Genomic DNA, 23,481 nt, shown 5'->3' on the forward strand with positions numbered 1-23,481 from the left:
AGTAGTTTATCTAAACTATGATGATTCTAATCAACAATAAAAGAACATGTTAGCAAGCATCTAGAAAAGAATATCCTTCACTTATTGCTATGACAACATTGTAAATTAAGTTATAAATACAAACCAAAATTATAATCTACTTACATGGGCAGCCGTAATAATACACCAAATAGTGGGTTTGTTTGAATTATTTTTCTCAATACTTACGTGTGATTTTTGCCTGCTGTTTCCTACCATTTTATAGTAAATACAAATGATCTTTTCCATAATGAACTCATATCAAATAAAGATGTTACCATATAACTTCAAACATCAAAAATATTGTATTATAGTGATAACCTGTTTCTGCTTTGTCCCTTGTTTAGTAATCCATCTACAATTAAAGATAGAAAAAAGAATTCTGTGTACATCATCCATATCACTGAGGCCATTTTCTCATCACCTTCAGGTAAGAGAGGGGCAACGGCAAAGTAGCAATCTCTAATCTGAATCTCTGAAGGCAAAAATAACCACTCAAAAATTAATTGCAGTGACATTCAGTCTAGCTGGAAGAACTGCCATAACTAGATGACCTCTAGGGGTCCCTTCCAACCCAAAACATTCTATGATTCTATGATAACTGTGTAAAATAATTGTTAAAAATTTTTAAAACAAACAAACAAAAAAATCATAAAAACATTCTAACCTTTTTTCCTATTTACAAGTTATTTAAAATGTTACACTAATGTATCAGCAAATGAAAAACATAACATTTCATAAGTTCAAACTCAAATATTTTCTCATTCTTTCATTTATATCTTTCTGAGTTCTTTGTATGGAGCTGGAAGGTTTATAACTAACTAAAGCCACATTATGATTGGCTTTTCTTCTTTCACTTTTTTTTCCACCAAGAAGAAAATTATGTTTAATTATTAATGACCACTAACACACGCAAACAAACAAAAAGAATTTAAGATGTCACTTCACCCTTCTAAGATAAAACCTCCTCAGTAAATAAAACTGAAAGAAAACACTCAATGTTACCTGCAGATAAAGTGCAAGCAGCATCCCTTATCAATTTAAAGCAGCACAGCCCCACTCAGTGCTGATTTATATCCACTGAAGATGTGTCTCTTCTCTTAATTCAGAATTGGAAAAAAAAAAAAAAAAAAAAAAAAAAAAAAAGAGCAGAGTTGCACACCATATAATTCAATGATTTTCCTCCCTTCCACATTGGCGTGTGCAACAGCCTCAGCTTCAAACTTGAGACACTTTAAATACATGTAATAGAAAACAGTACTTTAAAATAGTATTTAAATTTTTGTCAACCCAAAGCTACTCTTGTGTCCAAGTCCCTTCCAATGCTTACTACAGACTTACTGGGCCCAACAACTGCCCAGAGAAATTGACAGAATACTTTAATAGATTTGCTTATGATTAATTGATCCTGAGTTTGGATTCTAACCCAGCCTCAGCACCAACTACATTAAAGCAACTATAGTGCTCTTTCAAAATTAAAATCCTACCTCTTCCTTCTGAAGCTACGCTCAGAACTATAACATCTAGAAATACTGGTGTTTGGTTTTATTTGTTTGATTATATTTTGCCCTTTTCCATTCCTGTTCTACTTTATAACACACGATTCTATTCAGATAGGTTCTATAAAATATAATATTTAATAGATTCTAGGAAGTAAGTATATACAGAATATGATGTATTCGTAATATGAACACAATATGAATATATTTAACAAGATGCTCTATTTCCCTAAAGAGAACTCTGAAATTACTGGTTCCTATACTGCCAGGCTTATCTTCTAAGAGATACACCGCTGATATACAGTAAAAGATAAAAATTTAACTATCACCCACGAAGACACAAAGGAGCACATGAATGCTATGAACCATTAATATATTGCAAAAAAGTAAGTCTAGGACACAGATGAAGGCATACAAACATTTTTTCCTGTTTCCATTTAAGAAAATCAAACATTAAAAAAGTAGTAATTTTAAGCTCTCCTCCTAAAAGCTTTAAACCATCTAGATGCAACAGTGGAAGCCTGTAGCAATCATATCATTACCGTATTAAGTAAATAAAATGTTCAGGTAAAACTACATTATAGGCAAACAATGAAACAACGTTATGTAATACAATTTGATGATTATTCCCTATCAAGTTTCCCTTAAATAACTACAAAAATTGTAATAAAGATTTCGGTTTTTGCCGCAAGACCCATGACATCTGTAATAAATGTTCTTGAAAGGGCTCTTCCAAGTCTATTGCATATAGAATAGTAAAATAACAATCCATAAAACCCCTCAGTTTTATTACTAATTTGCACTAATGGGATCTAGGTTGCTTCTAATATCAACCCAGTTTGGCTCACGCACTATTGTTTATCAACACATAAGGACTATTGTAACTCTCCAAATCTCATTATAACACAATATTCATGCTCATAATTTCTAAAACTCAGGAAATACAAAACATCTTTAAATCCATTTATCTTCTGCATCACTAATATACATCTGTGCCTCTTTATAGCCCCCAAGTAATGTTTTTACAAAGCATCACACTGGCAAAAGAAAAACTACAGTAACTTCTCACCTAAGGCTTTCCAAATGCACTGTAAAAAGGAAGTGGTGCCTGAAGTCATTTCAAGTCATCAGAAGTGCACCACAAAAGTGTTCTCTGTTCCTAAAGGAGTATTTTTATTTCAGGCATTTTTTTAAAATGATGTGACTGTTCCAGCTTGAACTATTGCAAAAGTACGTATTAAAAAAAAAAAAAGTATCTCAAAATAACCTCACCAAAAATCTTTACAAAAATATGAACTATTCTTAACCAATATGGGTAGTAATTTACAAGTATTTAAAAACATAATAATAATGGTAAATCAGAAGAACGTGATGTAATTTGTGAAATCAAACATACAGATGTTGGAAAACAAACAAACAAACAAGAAAACCAAACCAAACAAACAAAAAAACCCAAACAGACCTCTTACTGCCCTAAAGCCTTAATTCTACTCCTCATGTATCCTGCATGAAAAGAAGCAACCAGAAGAAAAATTACAAAATCAAATATGATTTAAGTATCATACAGCAAAAAAGAGCTAAGGAAGATTTTATAAAAGCTTTGTCACAGATAGGATGTTTCTCAACTTTTGCATGGTCAATTTTGCATGCACATAAGGTATGTTTCATAAGGCATGGTTTTGGTTTTCTGTTTTTGTTGTTGTTGTCTTTGGGGATGAGGAGCTGCTACATGAATTGGCAGCAAAAGAACATTCAAATCTCAGAGTGGAAAGATCACTTCTTGTTGTATGCTGGTCTCCATGGATGGCTGGATGAAGCTAAGCACAGCCCAGCTCCTATTTTCAACCATCCCAGAGGACTGACGCTTTTATCAGAGAAGGAAGTCAGAGAAGTCACAAGAAGCCATTACAATGGAGAATGCTAGGCAATTCAAATGTATTGTATTGAAATGCATTTTACCATATAACTAAGGGCTCAAAGTAATTGAAGATGAAATACTGGTTTTCTCTAACTTCAAAATGGAAATTGTTACAACAACTTATACTTTTATTAAGCTACTGAATTCTTGTAACCATACCTGCTTTCTGTCCCTTCCTCCCTGCCCTAACTAGCTATTATTAATGGCACAGCTAGATATTCTGGTAATTTTCTACCGTTCACAAAGCTTCTTTGCCCACTAAGATAAATTCTGTTAACTTGGAGCTTTTTACCATCCAAAAGTTTTATCTAATTATGTCAAAACACTAACTAGTGTAGTTAATCAGATGCCTATTTATTGTTACAATTTTCCAGGTAGGCACTCTAGCCTTGCTTAAACTCCTCCCAAAGAAACCTCAAACTAGAGGTATTATTGAAATGTGCTTAAATTCATGCATTAGCTTAACCCTGTTGCATGCCATAATATATTCTATATCTTCACCGCAAAAGGAGTGCTTCTTTTCTGCTGGAATAAAAAAACCTTCTAGTTCTCTAGATATAAAATTTTAGTGGAGAAGGGCAGCAAAAACAAGTTTTCACCTCAGTGTAACAAAATCCAACTTGGCAATAGGGTTTACCTTTACGAGCTACACTGATATAAAGACTGCTGTCTTAGCCACTCAGATTTCTCAGCCTATATCACTAATTAGTTTTCAGTACAAAACCAAAACTTCTAGCAGTTAAATCATATTCAAATAATAGTTCCAGCCTTTCTGCCTTTGATCAGTAAAGCCCAAAACAAGTTATGTCTTCACTTTAAGATGTTAACTGAAGCAAAATTAATCCATTCTGTCTAATTCTAACTCAATTTCTGAAGTTAAGAGGTGTTTTATTTCTCTAATATATGTTCATAACAGCAGATATCTCTTCCAGGACACAGATACTGAATCCATGGACTGTTGGCTACTGCCTTATTTTAAATAGTAAATGGGACCATTTTAAAGCTAACAGTTATTTTTAACACCACTTGTTCTATCTGGAAAACAAAGAAATGAGATACTGAAATTCTTTATCACATTTATGATTTAATACTTTAGTGATGCATGTTGACCGGGATATTTCCTAAACCTATTTGTGAAGTTTCTACAAAACTAGTATTGTATGTTTTGTTCAATAAAAATTATGAAAAGGCCCTACATTGTGATACATCACTTCCCTCAAATCTAGTGCACCAATGTCAGATCACTTCCAGCAAAAAAATATGCCTGAATATCTTCCAGTCCCAACTGGGTTTATTTCTGGCCAGCACTGACTACTGGACCTGGACATGCATTGCTGTTCAAATTGGCATTTAAAGTCACTTTAGGCTTTCTCATTTAAGAGTTTCTGATTCTCCCGTGGTCACACACAACCACTTTGAGGAAGTGTGTCAGAAATATTTTTCAGCAACATATTCAACAAAAGAAGCTGAACAGAGTCCAGTTAAGACAGTTCTGGATCTCCTAATCTAATTCTAGAAACTTGTAGCAATTAACTGAAGCACAGCAAAGGAATGTTGGAATAAAGAACATATACTCTCTTCTAGTCACTGTGTAATTTGAACTGGTCATATTTCAATGACTGTGCAACACATCACATTGCCATTTATTCAAGTCAGCCAAGCATGGGGGGGTGAAAGCATGGAGGGTGGTAATCTTTACATTCAAAGCCAAATATTTCCCCCTCCGAGGCAAGAAAACTAAAGTTGATTATTATTGTCTAATATTACAGGAATTTAAAGATAATTTATTCATTCAAAAATAGATCTTGCTTAAGTTTCTTCATAACAGCATAGTCTACATTACACCATTTTGTCAACAAAAATATATTAAACTTTTTGCCAATGTATTTGTTATCATATATGAATAAATTTAGTTTAGAAAACTACAGCCAACTCAGCTGTCCCTGGCCATATTTCTCAAGGTGAAGATTTTCTATGCTTAGTGTAGAGGGCTCTTGCGTCAGCAACATTTCTTCACCTCTGTGCAGCACCACATGAATGCCTAGGCACTTCTTCAGGGCTGACACGTTCAAAATTAAGACATTTGTATTTCAGAACGCTGAGCCTAAGCTAAGAAGTCTCATCAGCATGCAGCCATATCTACAATGCATTCCAGAAACCAGGAACAGAGTGCAACGGAAAGAAATTTCAGTAAGGTAGGGAAGTCTACACAGCCTACCAGATCAAATAGCCCTGGCTATGCATGAAAGAGAGAGAATGGACCAGAAGAAACATTAGAACAGGGTGAAGAGGAAATGTATTCATTTCACTGCTACAGAGTCCATATGCGTGATTTCATTCAAATCAAGGGGAGAAACAAACTTACCTAAAGATAAGGTAACAAGAACAGGACTAGAACCGTAAAACACCCTAGTAAGGAAAACAAAGAGATTTGTGCAATTCAGTAATTTTTCCTATGACTTATGAAGCAAAATAGTGAGGTAGAAGATCCAAAATGGCATCTGGTCCTAAACGGTATTAAAAGGGAAGTCCAAAATCAGTTTCTCATTGCCAAGCAAGAACCACCCAAGAGACATGATGAAGACTCAACTGCCAGTGCCCCTTGCTCTCCATGTTCTACACAGGTGATTTCTGGTCAGACGACTTGTACACACATGTCCTGGTGCTTGTGATTACGTGCTTGTGAAAGAGACAATAAGTGAATTCAGCTCACTTAGAGATTTTTAAAAATAAACATCACCCTCCCATTCTGTAAAATCTTATATTGAGCTTTGCTCTTCTCTAGCTTCCTAAAACATACAAAGCCTCTACACCTGTCCCCACAATCCATCAGGACTTTTAGGTTTTGTGTGTTTATACGTCCAATCTGACTCTGGCACCTCATCCTGCCTAAGAGGTCTCCCTTGCAAGTTCTTGGGAAAGGAGACACCAGAAGTCTATATTATAGGCTGCCTGAAAAGGGGAAAGAAAACACTTTAAATTGTAATGCTACCAGTCTATAATGTAACAAATAATTATAAAAATGGAGATAATACTACTATTTTACAAGTATTGCTAGAAGTTTAGCAGCAAGGCAAAGAAAAAAAAATTTAGTTAAAAGATTTCATATAATGTAGCAGTCTACTGCAGCTCATCTTCAGCAAGTTCACATTCATCTTCAAAAGCTGTACAAATATTTTCAGCACTTTTAAAACAAGCTCTTCCAGCCACTGCAGTGTAGAAAAGTCACTAGCTGTTTTAATTGGTTTGAACATCATAATAACTGCACTTGTTTGAAGTTGGCAGCAAGGAGTTAATCACCTACAGACCTCTGTTATTATGACAGCAACACTTGGACACCATTAAATAATAACTACATTAGACTAAAACTAAATGTACATTATTTGTTTAAAGGTTTTTGCAATAAATTTTCAGTTAGTTATAACACTAATTAAAACAATTCTCTCTACTGTTAAATGTTAAACATGATTTTACAAAAAACCAAACTTTTTCAATTTAATTTTTGATATTTCATATACCTTTTTTCTGGAAAGTTTTAATTACTTTTAGATCCTACCTGAGAGATTCTGCCATCCGCCTTAAGTCTTCATTTTGTTGCTTTAAACGTTCAAGTTTAGCAAGTATCTTGGATAATTCGCGACTAGAGTGATCTGGATGCTCGCTGTCTCGTACCAGGTGTCCACCAATATAAAAGAGTAAAGTTCCCCAAGCAAAGAGGATAAGCATAATCCAACGCCAGGAACCAGTCCATGGCCGCATTTTCAGAAGTTCAATTCAGTCCAGAACTGCTTCTGCTCACAAAATAACAAACATTTTAAGTCCTTAGCCTGTGCAAAAGCGGACAATCTCGGTTCCTCTGCTTCACCACATTGTACCGGAGAAATTTTTTTTTCAGTGTTTATCTTACTGCAGCTCCTTAGAGAAGATCCTTATGGGGCTAGAAAGCATTAATATCTCATCATTCTTGTCTTATATTCTGTGAAAAGAATAAAAAAACTGAAATTATAATTCTGATATACAACAATATATTGGATTGCAATTAAGCTAAATGTATTGTCATTAACATTCAGGAATGATCATAGACAGTGTCACTACTTTCTGTCAAGGATAAAAAGACTAACTTTCTACAATAAATATGCTGAGCTCAAGAATGAACCACACAAATAATATGCAATTAATTCTGGGTTTGCAATGGCCAGAAAAAAAATGCTGCTTTCTTATACTTACCAATTTGTATGTCATTTCACAAAACAATGCTCTGAAGGTAATACCTTCTCTCATCTAAAAACACTGCACCATTTAAAAAAATGCAAAATCACCTCAACTCCTCTTCTACTTGGCAAAACATTATTCAATGACTGTAAGACATGTCCAAAGTCTTCTAAAGTACTACTTCTCCTCTTTCTCTGCAATGTAACATTTCTCGCTTTTTTAAAAGGCATATATATATGCCATTTATACTCAATATCCAAAATAATCTGTATTTCCAATTCTCAATCTGTAAATCTACCATATTTCCTCTGAGATGCTATCCACACCCACCTTCTACCAAATTATTCTTCTCTGTTTAATCCTTCTTTCACCTTAACTTCTTTTTCATTTAATTTAGGTTTCTTATTCTGTTCCAACTCATTTCAAGTTCAGAGAAAAGGCTTCCCAACTTGCAGTAACTTCCAAACTCACCCAATCACAGAGATATGCCTGGAGCACACACTTCCAGATAAAAATAATCTTACATAGCATTAAAAATGCAGAAAAAAAAATCTCTAGTATTTTACAGAAGGGTTATTGTTTGTATATTTTTGAGAGGCACAGAAACATTCCACTTAAAACAAGAAAGATGGTACACAAGATAAACTATTTGAAAACTGAATATGACTAATGAACGAATAATGAGAGTACATCTCTCAGGCTTTTCCATCTAATGTACCTGTGACAAGGTGAGTTATAAGCAGATCAGTTTTTGAAAGAATGTCAGCTTTGAAAGAATGTCAGAATCCCACATGTCATTTTCTACAGACCTCTAAGGAAGCTTTATACAGCTTTTGCTTTAGCTTGGCAAAAGCGTGGGACTGCCTTCACGAAGATAGTGGTTTCTTCAAGAATCTTTACAGATCACAGCACAAGGAAAAAGTACCCATATATGAAACACAATAGGCCATGCCCAACCAGTGGAGGAATGTTTCTATAAGCAAGGCAAGCCTAGTTACCTGCAGAAATTATTACTACAGAACCCTGATGGACTGAAGTTTAAGTGGGAAAGTGGATTCTTACATCTATAGTATCAATCACCCAGAAAATGGTTGACTCTGGCTGCAACATGCTAAGTGAAATCAGAAGGTCTATGAAGTCAGAGGAAAGAAAAAAATAATAGGAGACTTCAAATGTTCCTCTACTGATTGGGTAAATATTATGCTGGGAATTGTGATGAGAATAAACAGATGCTACAAGACATCATAAAATTACTGCTTAAGAGAAAAGCTACTATGGAAAACTCTTGACTTAATCATAAGCAGTTTGCAGGTCTTAGATCAAAAGTTTCTGCTGGATGACCACTTTATAACAGTCTGCATAATATATTCAGATATGATCTCCTCCTAGGAGCAACAAAGTGAAAATTTCACTACAGCTGTGATTAATTTCAAGAAGAGGAACTGTTTTAAAAGAGACATGGACTCCATGCCACCTAGAAAGATATCATGTCCTTAATTAAAACAGCAGGTAAAGGTGACTATTATAATTAGCAGAAAAAGTATCTTTTTAAAAAGTTACAATCATGATCAAATTATTAGATAGATAAGACTGTAAATTCTGGTATGTTAAGGACATAAAAATTAATACTAAACCTTTTATCCAATTACAGCTTACTAGAGATTTTAAGGTCAATAAATGATCAGAGTACATAAGAATGGTTTAGAGTACTTTGCAAGGAAAATAATTGGTTTTTTTTCAATCTGTTCACAATACAGGAGCTTAAGTAGGCTCACAAAATCAGGTACCTTCTTTGTAAGAGAGTGTTGATCTGTTTCAAAAAGTGTTAGTAGAACAAATCAAACAAATCCACAAATTAATATGACAAGCCATCAGGAATACATATTCTTCCAACAGTTCTAAAGAAGTTCAAGAATGCAATAGTTTAATTATTAATAGTAGCATGTAACCTCTCACTTATAATCATCCTGTAGCAAAGGAATGGAAAATGAAAACATTAAAGTGGGATCCCTGCAACTACATGCCAGGAATAAAAAGCAACATTCATGTCAGGCAAACTGGCAGAATTAATAATAGGATGGCAAATAGAGTGCAGACATAAGGATGAATGTAATCCAAGTAAAAGTGTACTAACATGGCTTCTGGAAAGAGAAATAGTGCCTCACACATTTCTGAAAGTTCTTTTGAAGATGTAAACGAACAGCCAGGAAAGAGAGAACCAGTTCTAACTGTTACACAGTTGATCCAGTCAATGTGGATTTCCAAATGGCATTCAACAAGGTCCTCAAAATGTTTCAAAGAAACTAAGCTGCATGGAAGAAGAAAGTTCATCATATGAGTCACCACTCTATTAAAGCAGAAGAAGCTTACAGTAAGACCAGGCAATCAGTTTCTAAGCAGAAAGAATGATCAGGGACCTCACTGGGACTCATGGTAGAGTTCATAGAGTTTAATATATTCATAAGTGGTTTGGAAAACAAGGTGGAAAATGAGGTAACAAATTCTGCACATACAGTAGAAAAGCTGACAGCAACGAACTGAAGGACATCAAGACACTCTCTAATGAAGACATAAAATGAAAGATGAAAAATCAGTTTATATCAGTGTGTAGAGTTGTGAATAGATGACCTTTGAATCATTATCCCTCAGAAATGGACTTTAGCTGTAATAGGCAATTCTGTAAAATACCAGCTCAGCATTGGCCAAAAAGCAACGAAGTCCTCACAGGTTTAAAACTAATAAACTAAATAAATAAAACTAATAAACAAAGAATTCTCCCCCCCAAACCCAAGAACTACATCCCAAAAAAACTCAGCAGAAATCATTATCATTATGTCACTGCATAAAAACAGTCACTGCATAAAAACAGACTTTCATTATTTCATATCATTCTGATTCAACCAACTCAAAAAGACATGGTAGAAATAGAAATGATACAGAAAAGTGTTACAAGAATTAGCAGAGAGAGACAATGGCCTTCAGTAACAAATAGTGGCTAAACAGATTACTAGAAAGGACAACCGAGGAAGTAACGTGGCAAATCTATAAAAATCGTTAATGGTATAAGAAAGTAACCAGGGTATAATTGTTCATTGTTACTTCTAGTACAAGAGGAAAATGAGTAAAACTTTCTGGTTTGAATAGATTCAAAACAAAAGAAGGTATTTCTCAAGAGGCACAATTCCAGCATGAAATTCATTTTGATCAAACACCGTAGGTGTTAAAAGCTTAGATTTCACATGCCATTAGACCACTTCAAGGTCTACCCGCATAGATACCACCCAATACTCTCTGAATCCCAAGCCACATATTGTTGGAAACTAGAGAATATAACAGGGTAGTATCACCATAGTATTCTGGTTCTTGCAGTATTCCCTAGGCATCCACTGTTAGCCAATCTCAGAGATATGTCAGGCTAGATAAGCCTTTGAACTGATACGGTGTGACAACTTTTACAACAATATTTAAAATGTTAAATAAACAATATTTTAAATGTTATTAAAGGTCTTGCATTATCAAACACAAGACGACCACATTTCAAAAGGGCTATATTACATTTACTTTATAAAAACAAATTTTAGAACTCATTATTAATAAAAAAGTAATTTCCTGAGTGTTTAGTTAAAAAGGATAAATAGAAACTCATGCAGAGAAATATCAGACAAGCTTTTTGAGGAAGAAAATGGAACAGTAGCTTCTTCAGGTACTTGTCTGTGTTCTGAGGATAAGATTGGTCAAGTACTTCTAGCTCCCCAGAGCTTATAAGATTTTCAAGTGTATATGAAGGAGAAAAAAACAGTTCCATTTTTATTTACATCACTGGACATCTCGAGCAATTGATGGTGTACAGTGATTATTTTCAAGTACATTGTTCTTGTAGCACCTTCACATTGCTTTTACACAAGTGACTTTAATGTACTGACACTTTAACTTCCTTTAATAGTAAACCTGTTTTTATTTCCTGAAAATAAATAAAATTATGTTTAAAACAATCAATGGACTTAATATTTTAAAGAACATAGAGTTCTGAAACTACTCATAAACATTTTATATAATATGCAAAAGATAGCATGTTTTAATGAATTCCTATGAATCTCTGATGATGTCATTGTTCTAAGATCACAGTACAGTTAAATACAGAACAAAGATGCCAAACTATCTGAATAAGAAGAGCATTCTGAACTAACATTAAACAGTCAGCATATATCTCAAAAAGCAGTATATCTAATTATACATGAGTTCTAATTACTTTTAACTATTGGCTTCATACTGTAATGTGGCTTTTACATTTCTTCTTCAATTTCATACTGTTCTGGGAATGCAAAATGTCAAAGTATTTCAGCATTTCAAAGTCCACACAAGAACTTTAAGTAACTTAAATTATAATAAATAAAAGAGTGGTAGAAATAAAAGAGCAAATAGGGAAACAAAAAGGAAAACTGATCAGTTTTTTAAAACTTCAACTTCTACAGCTTATATCAGGTTTCTGAAAGACCTCCACACATGGACATAGAACATATGGATGAAGGAAAGGCTGTGTAGTGTACCTGACTTTATTAAAGCCTTTGACACTACTTCCCACAGCATTCTGCTTGAGAAACTGGCAACCCATGGCCTGGACAAGCATACTCTTTGCTGGGTAAAAAAGCTGGCTGGATGGCCTGGCCCAAAGAGTGGTGGTCAACAGAGTCAAATCCAGGTGGTGGCCAGTCACAAGTGGTGTTCCCCAGGGCTCAGTATTGGGGCCAGTTCTGTTTAACATCTTTATCAATGACCTGAACAAGGGAATTGAGCGCACCCTCAGTAAGTTTGCAGGTGACACTAAGCTGGGTGGAAGTGTTGATCTGCTTGAGGGTAGGAAGGCTCTACAGAGGGACATGGACAGGCTGGATTGATGGGCCAAATGCCAATTGTATGAGGATCAACAAGGCCAAGAGCTGGGTCCTGTACTTTGGTCACAACAACCCCATGCAATGCTACAGGCTTGGGGATGAGTGGCTGGAAAGCTGTTTGGCAGAGAGGGATCAGGCGTTGACTGAATATGAGCCAGCAGCGTACACAGGTGGACAAGAGGGCCAACGGCATCCTGGGTTGTATCAGGAATAGCGTGGCCATCAGGACCACAGAAGTCATCTTCCCCCTGTACTCCGCACTGGTTAGGCCACACCTTAAATAATGGGTTCAGTTTTGGGCACCTCGCTACAAGAGAGACACTGAGGCACTGGAGTGTGTCCAAAAAAGAGCAATGAAGTTGGTGAGGGGTCTGTAGCACAAGACTTATGAGGATCAGCTGAGAGAACCAGAGTTTTTTAGCCTGGAGAAGAGGAGGCTGAGGGGAGACCTTATCGCCCTCTATAACTACCTGAAAGGAGGGTGTAGTGAGGTGGGTGTTGGTCTCTTCTCCCAAATAACAAGCAATAGGATGAGAGGAAATGGCCTCAAGTTGCTCCAGGGCAGGTTTAGATTGGATATTAGAGTTATCAGGTACTTGAATCGGCTGCCCAGGGAAATGGTTGAGTTCCCATCCCTGGAGGTGCTTAGAGACATGGTTTAGTAGTGGACAGGTATGGTTGGACTCAATGATCTTAAAGGTCTTTTCCAACCAAATGATTCTGTGATAGATATCTGCCTGACAGGAAGTCAAGGTGTAATGTCAATATTTATCCCTCTTATTTTATATAGCTGTTTCTGAGTTTCCATACTGTAAACTAACCTCAGGACTGCCAAGACTGAAAGTATGAGCCTGAAGTTCGAGAAAACACAGCAGCAGCCTACAAACCCAGTAATTCAAACCCGAGATGAATCATAACATACATGGCAATTAACACAGTCTGATACTGAATATTGAAGTAAGAGCCCATCAACCTTAAAAGGTGTGGGAAAGCAATACCAATAAAGATATCTTATTAAGCACAAAACAGGGAAGTACCTAAATAACAATTAGTGTTACTATTAAATTATGTTATCATATAGTGAAGATCCTTTATCTAAGAACAGTGTGTCACATTTCTTTTACCAGAGGAAGCCATGTATTTTAATTTACTTGTTATCCCCTGAGATTTACCATGATTTCTTGCCTTACATTTGATTGGATTTACTCGTACAGAATCCCTTGCATTTTCCAGTGCATAAGCACATCAAAACACAGTATACAGACAGTTAGATAATTTGCATTTTCTTCCTTGCAATTTTAGATCAGTTCTTGTCTCCCTTCTAGGGGATCCCGAGAAAGGTTGACTACATTCTTATAAGATCACCTTCTAAAATAATGGAATGATATCTCTTTTATCTCTTTGAAAGGGCTTACCCTGGGTGCTTGGGGTGAAAAAGAATTTATTCTTCTATTCTCCCCAACAGCTCTTGGAATTACATCTATAGCAATCTTTCAAGCTAATTTTCTTTTTAAATTTCATTACTACACCCACTTAAAAGGGTTTCAATCTGCTATCTCAGGGAAATAATCTCCCATTCATAAAGAACCCAGCTGGCTACCATCCACAGAAATCCTTGTCACAGCACTGATGTAGGTGCTAGGCATGGACTGAAAGACAAAGCTCAGTAGGAGGAGCATCATATGACAGTATACTGGCAAAAGAAGCTTTAATGCCAGCATCAGCATGGGCCTTGAGATGCCACAGTGAAACTGGTAATCTTCAGGGATTCTTGAACGTAGACTTGTAAAGACACAGCTTCTGGCTGTCATGAAATAAAGCTGTTTGGACTTAGATAAACTGTGGAAAATCTTCCACATGTGAATGCAAAGGGTCTCCTGGTTCCATAATAGACAAAAGGTGAAGAGACTACAGCCAGCAATGAAATCTTCTCAAAATAATGAGAAACAAATACATACTGGTGGTAATTAACATCAAGGCTTTTTGTACTTAAATGTTGGAGTTCTCTGTCACTCTTTATAAATGGATTTTTTATTTCAAACTCCTGTTTCAGCTACTAAATAAATCAAACCAATATCAGGAAAGAGTTGTATAGGATAAGAACAAAGTAATGTTAAAAGTAAATGCTAAATTGAAAGCAAAGTGTCACCTACAGTAAGTTATTTTTCAGGTTTAATTTAATCCTGTAGCTCTATTATAAAAAGTCAATACAAAATATGCAATATCATTTAATGAAGCAAAAAAGTTCTGATAAGTACTCACTATTATAAATCGTTAGGAATACACAATTGTTAATGCAGCAGTTGAATGGAAAATAATACTGTGAGGAAGGAAGTCAAATTAAAATTTATTTACTGCTAAATGCATAGCACAGAAAATGTGGTTAGTGTCACAAATTTATTTAGACTCCATTAAAGAGAAGACAGAAATTTTACATAAAAATAAGAGTCTGCTTCAATGCCTTAATCAGGAAATCAAATTGTGCATACTACACATGTAAGCCACAATTGATTGTAAGTATATGAAAATGTTTTGTTGTCCAATTAACAGGGAAAGTTTGGTTAAAAACCATTGCTTCAATGAAATGCAATGCAGTGTTTACAAAACTACTAAAGGAAACAGTAACTTAATTAAAATTATAATAATATAAAAAGAGACTGAAGTGTAACTCCATCATCAGGATAAATAATGTACATCCGTGTCAAAGTTATTTTGCTATAGCAAAAATGATAATCAACGAAAAAATAAATATATATTATCTTTCCTCATCTCGCTTCCATAATGCCTTCTGGTTACTTTAATGCTTTAAAAGGTATTTACAAATTATATGGTATTGGGCTATTCAAGTTTCATTTCAAATGATAGGACATCTCCCATGACTTAAATAAGGTCCATATTAACTTACTGTTCCCAAGATGCTTTCAATAACAAGTTCAGTGATGGAGTGGAGATTTTCTTCTTACGTATTTTTGCTTGCTATTCAGAATTATGGCCCCAGAATAGCATTACACTTTTTCTTAGCAATGTATAGTTTCAAGCAAGTCTACCTTTGGCTCAAACACCTACTGACCTAGATTCACTCAAAAAAACCAAAAAGAAGTGTACCATATGTAAATTTAAAAGAAAAAAATTACTCATTAAGCAAAACTCATACATCACTATAGCTAATATATAGAGCATTATATTTAATGGCATGTACGTTATGTAGAATTTCTTTTTCACAATATGAAACTGAAAAGTATTTTAACTGAAAAGTTTAAAACAAACAATCAAACAACTTTCTGATTCCAGTTCCTATGTAACAATGATACGATGATACAGCCTCTGACAAAGGGTTAGAGACTAAAGAAATAATCTTTTTAGGATATAAAAATACAACTAAGGATCAAAGGACAAAAATAATACTTGAATGACTCTGTAACATTTGATACAAATAAGCAAATGTTGCAAGTATCATTCATGGTGTATGCAATGCATCTTTTACGAGGCTTACATATTGTTTGATTAATGAAACAACATCTCCATAATCTGAACTAGGTCAAATAGGCAAGATTTCCTCAGTCAAATCCTATGTCATAGTGTTTCAAGTAACCATGTCATAGAAACCTCTTTAAGTTCCACCTAAAATAAAAAATGGCTTTCTTCTCCCCATTATTGGAATGCTGTTTAAAATCTCACTCTTCCAATGCTTAAACTCCTTTTCTTATTTCCAAATTAAATTTATGTTTTCCTAATTTATACTTGTGTTTTCTTGCACTAGTATAAATTCAGTTTAGAGAGCTCAGTTACTGCCCTGTTCTGTACCCAGTGGTGTATCTATAGAAAGCAGCCATATTCCTTCTCAGACTTCTATATTAGTTTGAGTCTTACAAGCTAGTTTGCAAGCACCTCATTGCACGAGGCTTACAAATTCTCCACATCCTGTACCAGCTCCCATTCCAATTAAGTCTTTTCAGAACATCAGGAATCAGAATTGTATACATAACACATGAGATGTTGCCGCTGTCTTGTATGAAACAAATGATTGCTTTTCTCTCTTGGACCTGCTTTCTGTGATATATCCTAGGACTGGATTTGTCTTTTTCATGACCACATTACTCTGGCAGTCAGCAACCATTTTGGAAGGACATAATACCTTCAAATCTTCTTGCACCTGTATCTCTTCAAGTTGATAAGCTCCCATCTTAATATACAGAAATTCTTATTTTTAAACCTTTTAATGTTATTATTCTTTATCACACTCTACCACTCCAGTATCCCAAGTAAAAAATTATTCTTGCACATTTTTCTGATCCCCATCACAACACTCCTCTGTGACCTAAATTTCATTACAACCCATTATCTTTTTGTGACATTGTCACTACTGAAAATACCCAAGATGAATAACAGATGTAATCTACTGCACTGATAGTATCTCTCCTCCAGTCTAATACTCTTCCCTGCAGCACAAGTCACTGTCACTTCATCCCTTCAGCTACTTCCTTTTCCAATGAATGATTGTACTTTTTATCCACATTTTCTCTAACTCAATATATAATTTTCTATGTGCCAAGAAAATGCTGAATGGAAGTTCAGATACAGAATTTCTCCCAAACTATGTTTTGTTAGGAAATTTACTTTCCCTCATGAAAACAGTTAATAAGTAAACCTAGAATAATCCAGAACAAACAATCATTGGCAAACCTATGGTACCATTTATCTCATTTGCCATTTTCATCTAGCTCTACTTTGTTATTTCTTTCAAAATGTGTCTCCATGCTTTGCATACTACTGGGATCAAGCCAGGGCTGGTAATTATTTTTAATTCTAGCATTTGTCTATACTAATCCCAAGAGACTTTATCCAATTTAGTTCCAAACTTTTTAGAACATTGACTGGAAGCAACTTAGAAAGCATTTCATTCATCCATTACTTTTTAATTACCTTCATTAATATACAAATTATATATACTTTCTTCAACCAGAGAACAGAAACACATTCACAGGACATGTATTAATGTTTGTATTCTAAAAGCATCCAAAATGAAGTTCCTTTAGTCTTCTATCCAATTTCACTGTTATATAGTTTTATTTTTCTATCCATAAAAACTACAATTCCCTGCTTTTTCTGGAGCAAGGACATAAATTTTTGTGGTATTCCATATGTATACTTAATTATTGTACAAATTCACTTCTTTTTTCTTGTCAATTTCTATTCAGATGTATCACAAGACTTAAATAAATGTAATCATGAGACTTGCTTACCATTTACTCCTGCATCCACTTTACTACTGTTCCTGTAAAAGCCTGATTTTGTATCTGTATGGATTGCTCTGAGCAATTTGGGTGATTTTCTGTTCATTTACTCCCTTATAATTTTACATAAATGAATATGATCTGCTTCTCTGATACTATCAGCAGATTATTCTCTAATTAAACATTTTCTTAATGGAATTCACCACCCTTTTCAATTTTATTGCAAGTGCAGGTTTATTCAATACTGAAGCCTTCAAATACTATAATTTTGGATCTCCACCACAGAAAACTCCCTGGCAGGAAGAGATGTTACTAAGTGACTTCCTTAACTATGTGAAAACTACAGGCCCACTCGTTTAATTTGGTTAGAAAACAAAATCGTAACCAACAAGAGCAAACTTAGGAGAAAGATGTAATGTGATTTATCCTTCCTGAAATTTGGTTCGAGAGATCCTGCCACTGAGTGTGAAAGTCTGATGACTTTTCAGACTTACAGAGCTTAGGAAGAAGGTAAATTATCGGTTGAGGAATTAAAGCTAGAGACTAAAAGCAAGGTTATCAACTTGAGAAGAGTTGTCTTAAAATTAATTTAGAAGCATTAGCAGAATACATACTGTAATACAGACAAGAAATTCAAAGCAGAGAAAAAATAAACCTTAAAGGATCCTGGTATTATTTCTGAAGTCCTGGTGTCTGAAGTCTAAAAGGCTCAGCTGACCAACACAGAGACTTTTTTCAATTTAACTGCATAAAATTTTATAGCCAAAAACAATTTTGAAGAATTTTGGAATGAAAACACCTTCAGAAAGGAAGGCAGATGAAGAAATATATAAATATTCGAAATGTCCAGTAAGCAATCTTGTTGTCCTAAATTTCATCATCTTTTAGGAAGTCAATATTTACAGATTGCTTGCAGCTTCAAACAGAGGTAGTTGCTCTGTATAACTAGTTTTATCCTACAGCCATAGATAGTGATTACTGATGCAACCAAAATAAAGTCAACAATAAAAGATGAACATACATAAATTATAAACTGAGAGCTGATTGACAGCTCCAGAGCTGCTGTATTTGCAAGCCAAGTAGCAGCAATAAATCCCCTAAAATGATTCATGATCCGTGAAGACATGATGGAAGTTGCCAAACTGAGGTTGCTACTGCTTTTTTGAAGGTCTTAAGAATGTGCGTAGCAGACAAACGGAAGCTGAGAGAACAGTAGGTGTAACTTCCCATCTTCCTTGCAAGTCTATGTTCAATCAGAACATTATAGGAAAGTAACTAAGGAATGCATACACTTCTTTCCTATAAGCCTCCTCCTCCATCAGCGATCTCTAACTACTACAAGCATCCGAGTTGTTATCCAGAATAATAATCTTGGTAATATGACTGAACAAGGTCTTAATTCTTTCACCCCAACAGTATTTTTAATACTATTTTATACTTTATTATATTCCTGTACATGATCTCCTTGCTGTTCAAAGCAACAAACATTATCTAGGTCTTCAATCAATTGCAACCAGATTAATGTATTTTTCTCGGTACTGATATCTGTCCATGCTTCTCTCATTTACACTCGACAGAAACCATCAAGTATATACTTCTGGGTTCATATTATACCTTTATAACCTCAGGTCTTTGAACACCTCTGTAGGCTCCCTATGAAGTTCTAGCTCCCCATGCCATAAGCAAGATCATTTTGTAATACTTAAGGTTCTTCACTATACTACTCATTACCTAGCTCCTTTAAGTATTTACTGATGTTGGCAGGGGACATACTCTTTAATGCTTCTCCTGTCCTGCACTGACCACAAGTACTCCTTCTTCTACAAACACCTATGAGATTCTCTTGAGCTGACAACAAACTGACTAAATCTTTCTACCTACTTATCTTACTCCCTTGAAAAGTTCTGTCTAATAGCAATTAGAAAGCAATGTTTTGAATACCATGACTAAATATTACACTGTTAAAAATGCTTTAGTATCTCCTCATTCTCTTCTATGTATCCCTTTGTTACCTAGATTGCCCTTAAAACATGAACGTGCTTTTTACTTTAGTATTTACACAGCATCTTGTATAGTGACCTCAATTAGTGTCATATTCCATCAGCCCATCACAGTTAAAGTAAGTTTAAAGCAAACAAACAAAATAATCTTAAAAACTTCCTGGATTTTTATCTACCAGAGGTCTAAATGGCCTCCATAAAGAAAAAACTTAGGAAGTTTCATATCATTCAGGAGATGTTACTGCAAATGTTTCCTCTGCCCAAAAAATCTGTTCATAGAAAATACAAATAATTGATTAAAAATATTTTACTAAGTAGAAAGTAAAAGAGAGAGAAGATTGATCCAAAATAATATCTAGAAAAATAAGACTACAAGAAAATTGCTAGCTACTTGGTTTTTAGTTCACTATTAAAAATTCCCATGATAGCTTATTTTATACACCATGTCACATTAGATGAAGTTCTTTGGTTTTAGTATATCACATGGTCATACTGGAGCAAATGCAGCAAAGGGTGACAATGATGATTACTGGACTGGAGAACGAGCCATGTGAGGAGAGCTTAAGAGCACTGGGATTGTTCAGCCAAGAGAAGAGAAAGCCCGGGCAGGATATATATCCTGTATATCTTATATCAATTTATATCTCTCTCTCTCTCTCAATATATAAAAATACCTAATGGGCAGAAGTAAAGAAGACAGAGCAAGACTTGTCAGTGCTGCCCAGTGACAGTTCAAGAGCCAGTAATAGAGACAACACTGAAGGAGCTAGCGGATGTTATAGCAGGACACCTCTCGATCATCTACCAAAGATCTTGGGAGCCTGGGAAGGTCCCCGCTGACAGGAAACTTGTCAATGTTATTCCAATATACAAGAAGGGAAGACCCAGGGAACTACAAATCTGCTAGTCTTACCTTGGTTGCTGGAAAAATTATGGAGAAGATTATACTGATTGCTACTGAAAGGCTTTGAAAGAATAATGCAATCATCAAGCACAGTCAACACGGGCTCACAAAAGGGAAGTCCTGTTTAACTAATTCGATATCCTTCCATGATAAGGTCACCTGCCTGGTGGATGAAGGGAAAGCAGTGGATGCAGTTTTCCTGGATTTTAGTAAGGCTTTTGATCCTGTCCCTCACAGCATCCTTCTGGACAAGTTGTCCAGCTGTGGGATGAGCGGGTTCACTGTGCGCTGGGTGAAGAAGTGGCTGAAGGGCGGAGCTCAAAGGGTAGTAGTGAATGGGGCTACCTCTGGCTGGCAGCAGGTCACCAGCGGTATTCCTCGGGGTTCAATTCTAGGGCCAGTTTTGTCCAATACATTTATCAACGGTCTGGATGCACCATTAAGCAAGCTTGCTGATGATACCAAATTGGGACTTGCTGTTGACTCTCTTGAGGGACAAGAGGCCTTGCAGAGGGATCTAGACAGACTGGAGCACTGGGCAATGATTAATGGGATGAAACTTAACAAGTCAAAATGCTGGATTCTGCACCTCGGACAGAGTAATGCTGAGCCCAAGTATAAATTAGGACAGGAGGGGCTGGAGAGCAGCCTGCAGAAAGGGATCTGGGGGTGCTGGTCAACAGCGTGCTCAGTAAGTCAGCAGTGTGCCCTGGCAGCCAGGAGGGCAAAACACATCCTGGGGTGCATCAAACACAGTATAACCAGCCGGGCAAAAGAGGTGATTATGCTGCTGTATTCAGCATTGGTGTGGTCTCACCTTGAGTACTGTGTGCAGTTCTGGGTGCCACAATTTAAGAAGGATGTGGAGGTTCTGGAATGTGTCCAGAGGAGGGCAACAAACCTAGTGATGGGGCTGGAAGGAATGACCTGTGAGGAGCAGCTAAGGACTTTGGGCTTGTCTAGTTAGGAGAGAATGAGGCTGAGGGGTGACCTCATTGCTCTCTATAGCTTCCTGAGGAGAGGATGTGGAGAGAGAGGTGCTGAGCTCTTCTCTCCCTGGTATCCAGCTATAGGATACGTGGGAATGGTTCAAAGCTGCACCAGGGGAGGTTTGGACTGGACATTAGGAATCATTTTTTTACCGAGAGGGTGGTCAAACACTGGAACGGGCTTCCTGGAGAGGTGGTCAATGCCCCAAGCCTGTCAGTGCTTGAGAGGTATTTGGACAATGCCCTCAATATCATGCTTTAACTTGGTCAGCCCTGAACTGGTCAGGCAGTTGGACTAGATGATCGTTGTAGGTCTCTTCCAACTAAAGTATTCTATTCTATTTAATGGGCACAAACTGAAACATGAAATTCCATTTAAGCCTAAGAATATACATTTTACTGTCACAGTGGTCAAACACCAGAACAGGCTGAGCAGCGTAGTGAATTCTCCACCCCTGGAGACTGGACACAGACCTGAGCAACCTGCTCCCATTAACCCTACTTTGAGCAGCAGGGTTGGACTAGAAGATATCTAGAGATACTTTCCAAAGTCAGATATTCTGTGATTCCGTGAAATAACAGAACTCCTCAGGAATTTAATTTAGTCAGCATTTTTTATAGTTTTTGGTGTGAAAAAAATAATTTCTAGAATGCGTAGCATGTAAATGTACAATGTATACTACCTTTCACATAAAGAGCAATAAATTTTTAAATATCATAACTTCATAATACATCTGAAGAACAGCTTACCTTCTCCATAACAGCAGGAAATAAACACAACTGCATCATGAGCTTGGCCATTAACAAGTAATTCCACTAGACCAGCAGCCAGTGAAATTAATACCTGTTTAAAAAAAAAAAAAGAAGGTCCCTTTAGTTTCACATTCAAACAAAAGTGTTTCACATTCTATAAGAACATCTTCCTTTTGATTTGCCTTTGTATCACAACATTGAGAAAGAACCTAATTCTTCATCTTAAAATATCATTTTTTTTGAGAAAGAACCTAATTCTTCATCTTAAAATATCATTTTTTTTGAGAAAGAACCTAATTCTTCATCTTAAAATATCATTTTTTTTGAGAAAGAACCTAATTCTTCATCTTAAAATATCATATTTTCTACTTTTTATTTAAATAATTATGGATTTTCCACAAAGATCAATTACTTATTTAATCAGAGTATTTTTAACTACCATCTTTCATTATACCTAGATTAGATACAATGTGATCTAGCAATCAAAGAATACTTTAGGGTCTGTATTGATTTAGTGAGTAACTTGTACAAGCCAGTCTCACCAGGCCCCAGTTTCCCTTGTTAGTATTTGCCAACCCCAAAATGATGTTTGAATTTTAATTTATTACTATTTACAGATACTATCAAATTTGCAGCTGAAAGATGTTATAAATTTTGAATGCAAGATGTAACTGCATAATCAATTAAAGTAATTTAGCCATCTAGCAGTTTTATCAAGTAATTGTTTCCCCATTTCTAAGCATTACTCCCTGTTCAAAATACAAGTCAAAACTTTGAAAATAAATTAAAAAAAAAAGGATGGAATATTTATTAACAACCCTACTTTTTTATAAAATTACTACAAAAGTTTTCATGTATATTTTTTCACCTACATTATGGTTTAATAAAAGTATAAATATGTTAAGGAAACCTTGCAAAGAAAAGTAATTTTCTTTTAATCAAAATATTAAAAGTCATTAGGATAATTACCTAAATGCAACTGGAAAAATGACAAATCTGGAGATATGGAGAAAACAAAACACAAATAAATTGAATAGCCCTTTAAAAGAATTACATTGCAAA

At 35.4% G+C, this 23,481-nt stretch overlaps 1 protein-coding gene across 1 annotated transcript in view; it reads right to left on the reverse strand.

The window, feature by feature from the left end:
- FUT8 (fucosyltransferase 8) overlaps positions 1-23,481 on the reverse strand; it is a 112,123-nt gene that overhangs the window by 64,020 nt on the left and 24,622 nt on the right. The window contains 2 exon segments of the mRNA XM_009647563.2: positions 6,992-7,411; positions 22,417-22,510. Coding sequence (XP_009645858.1) covers positions 6,992-7,194 — 203 coding nt within the window. The 5' untranslated portion in view covers positions 7,195-7,411; positions 22,417-22,510.

This window comes from Egretta garzetta, unplaced genomic scaffold, assembly GCF_000687185.1.
Source record: "Egretta garzetta isolate BGI_Z169 unplaced genomic scaffold, ASM68718v1 scaffold329, whole genome shotgun sequence".
In the NCBI taxonomy this organism is placed as follows: domain Eukaryota; kingdom Metazoa; phylum Chordata; class Aves; order Pelecaniformes; family Ardeidae; genus Egretta; species Egretta garzetta.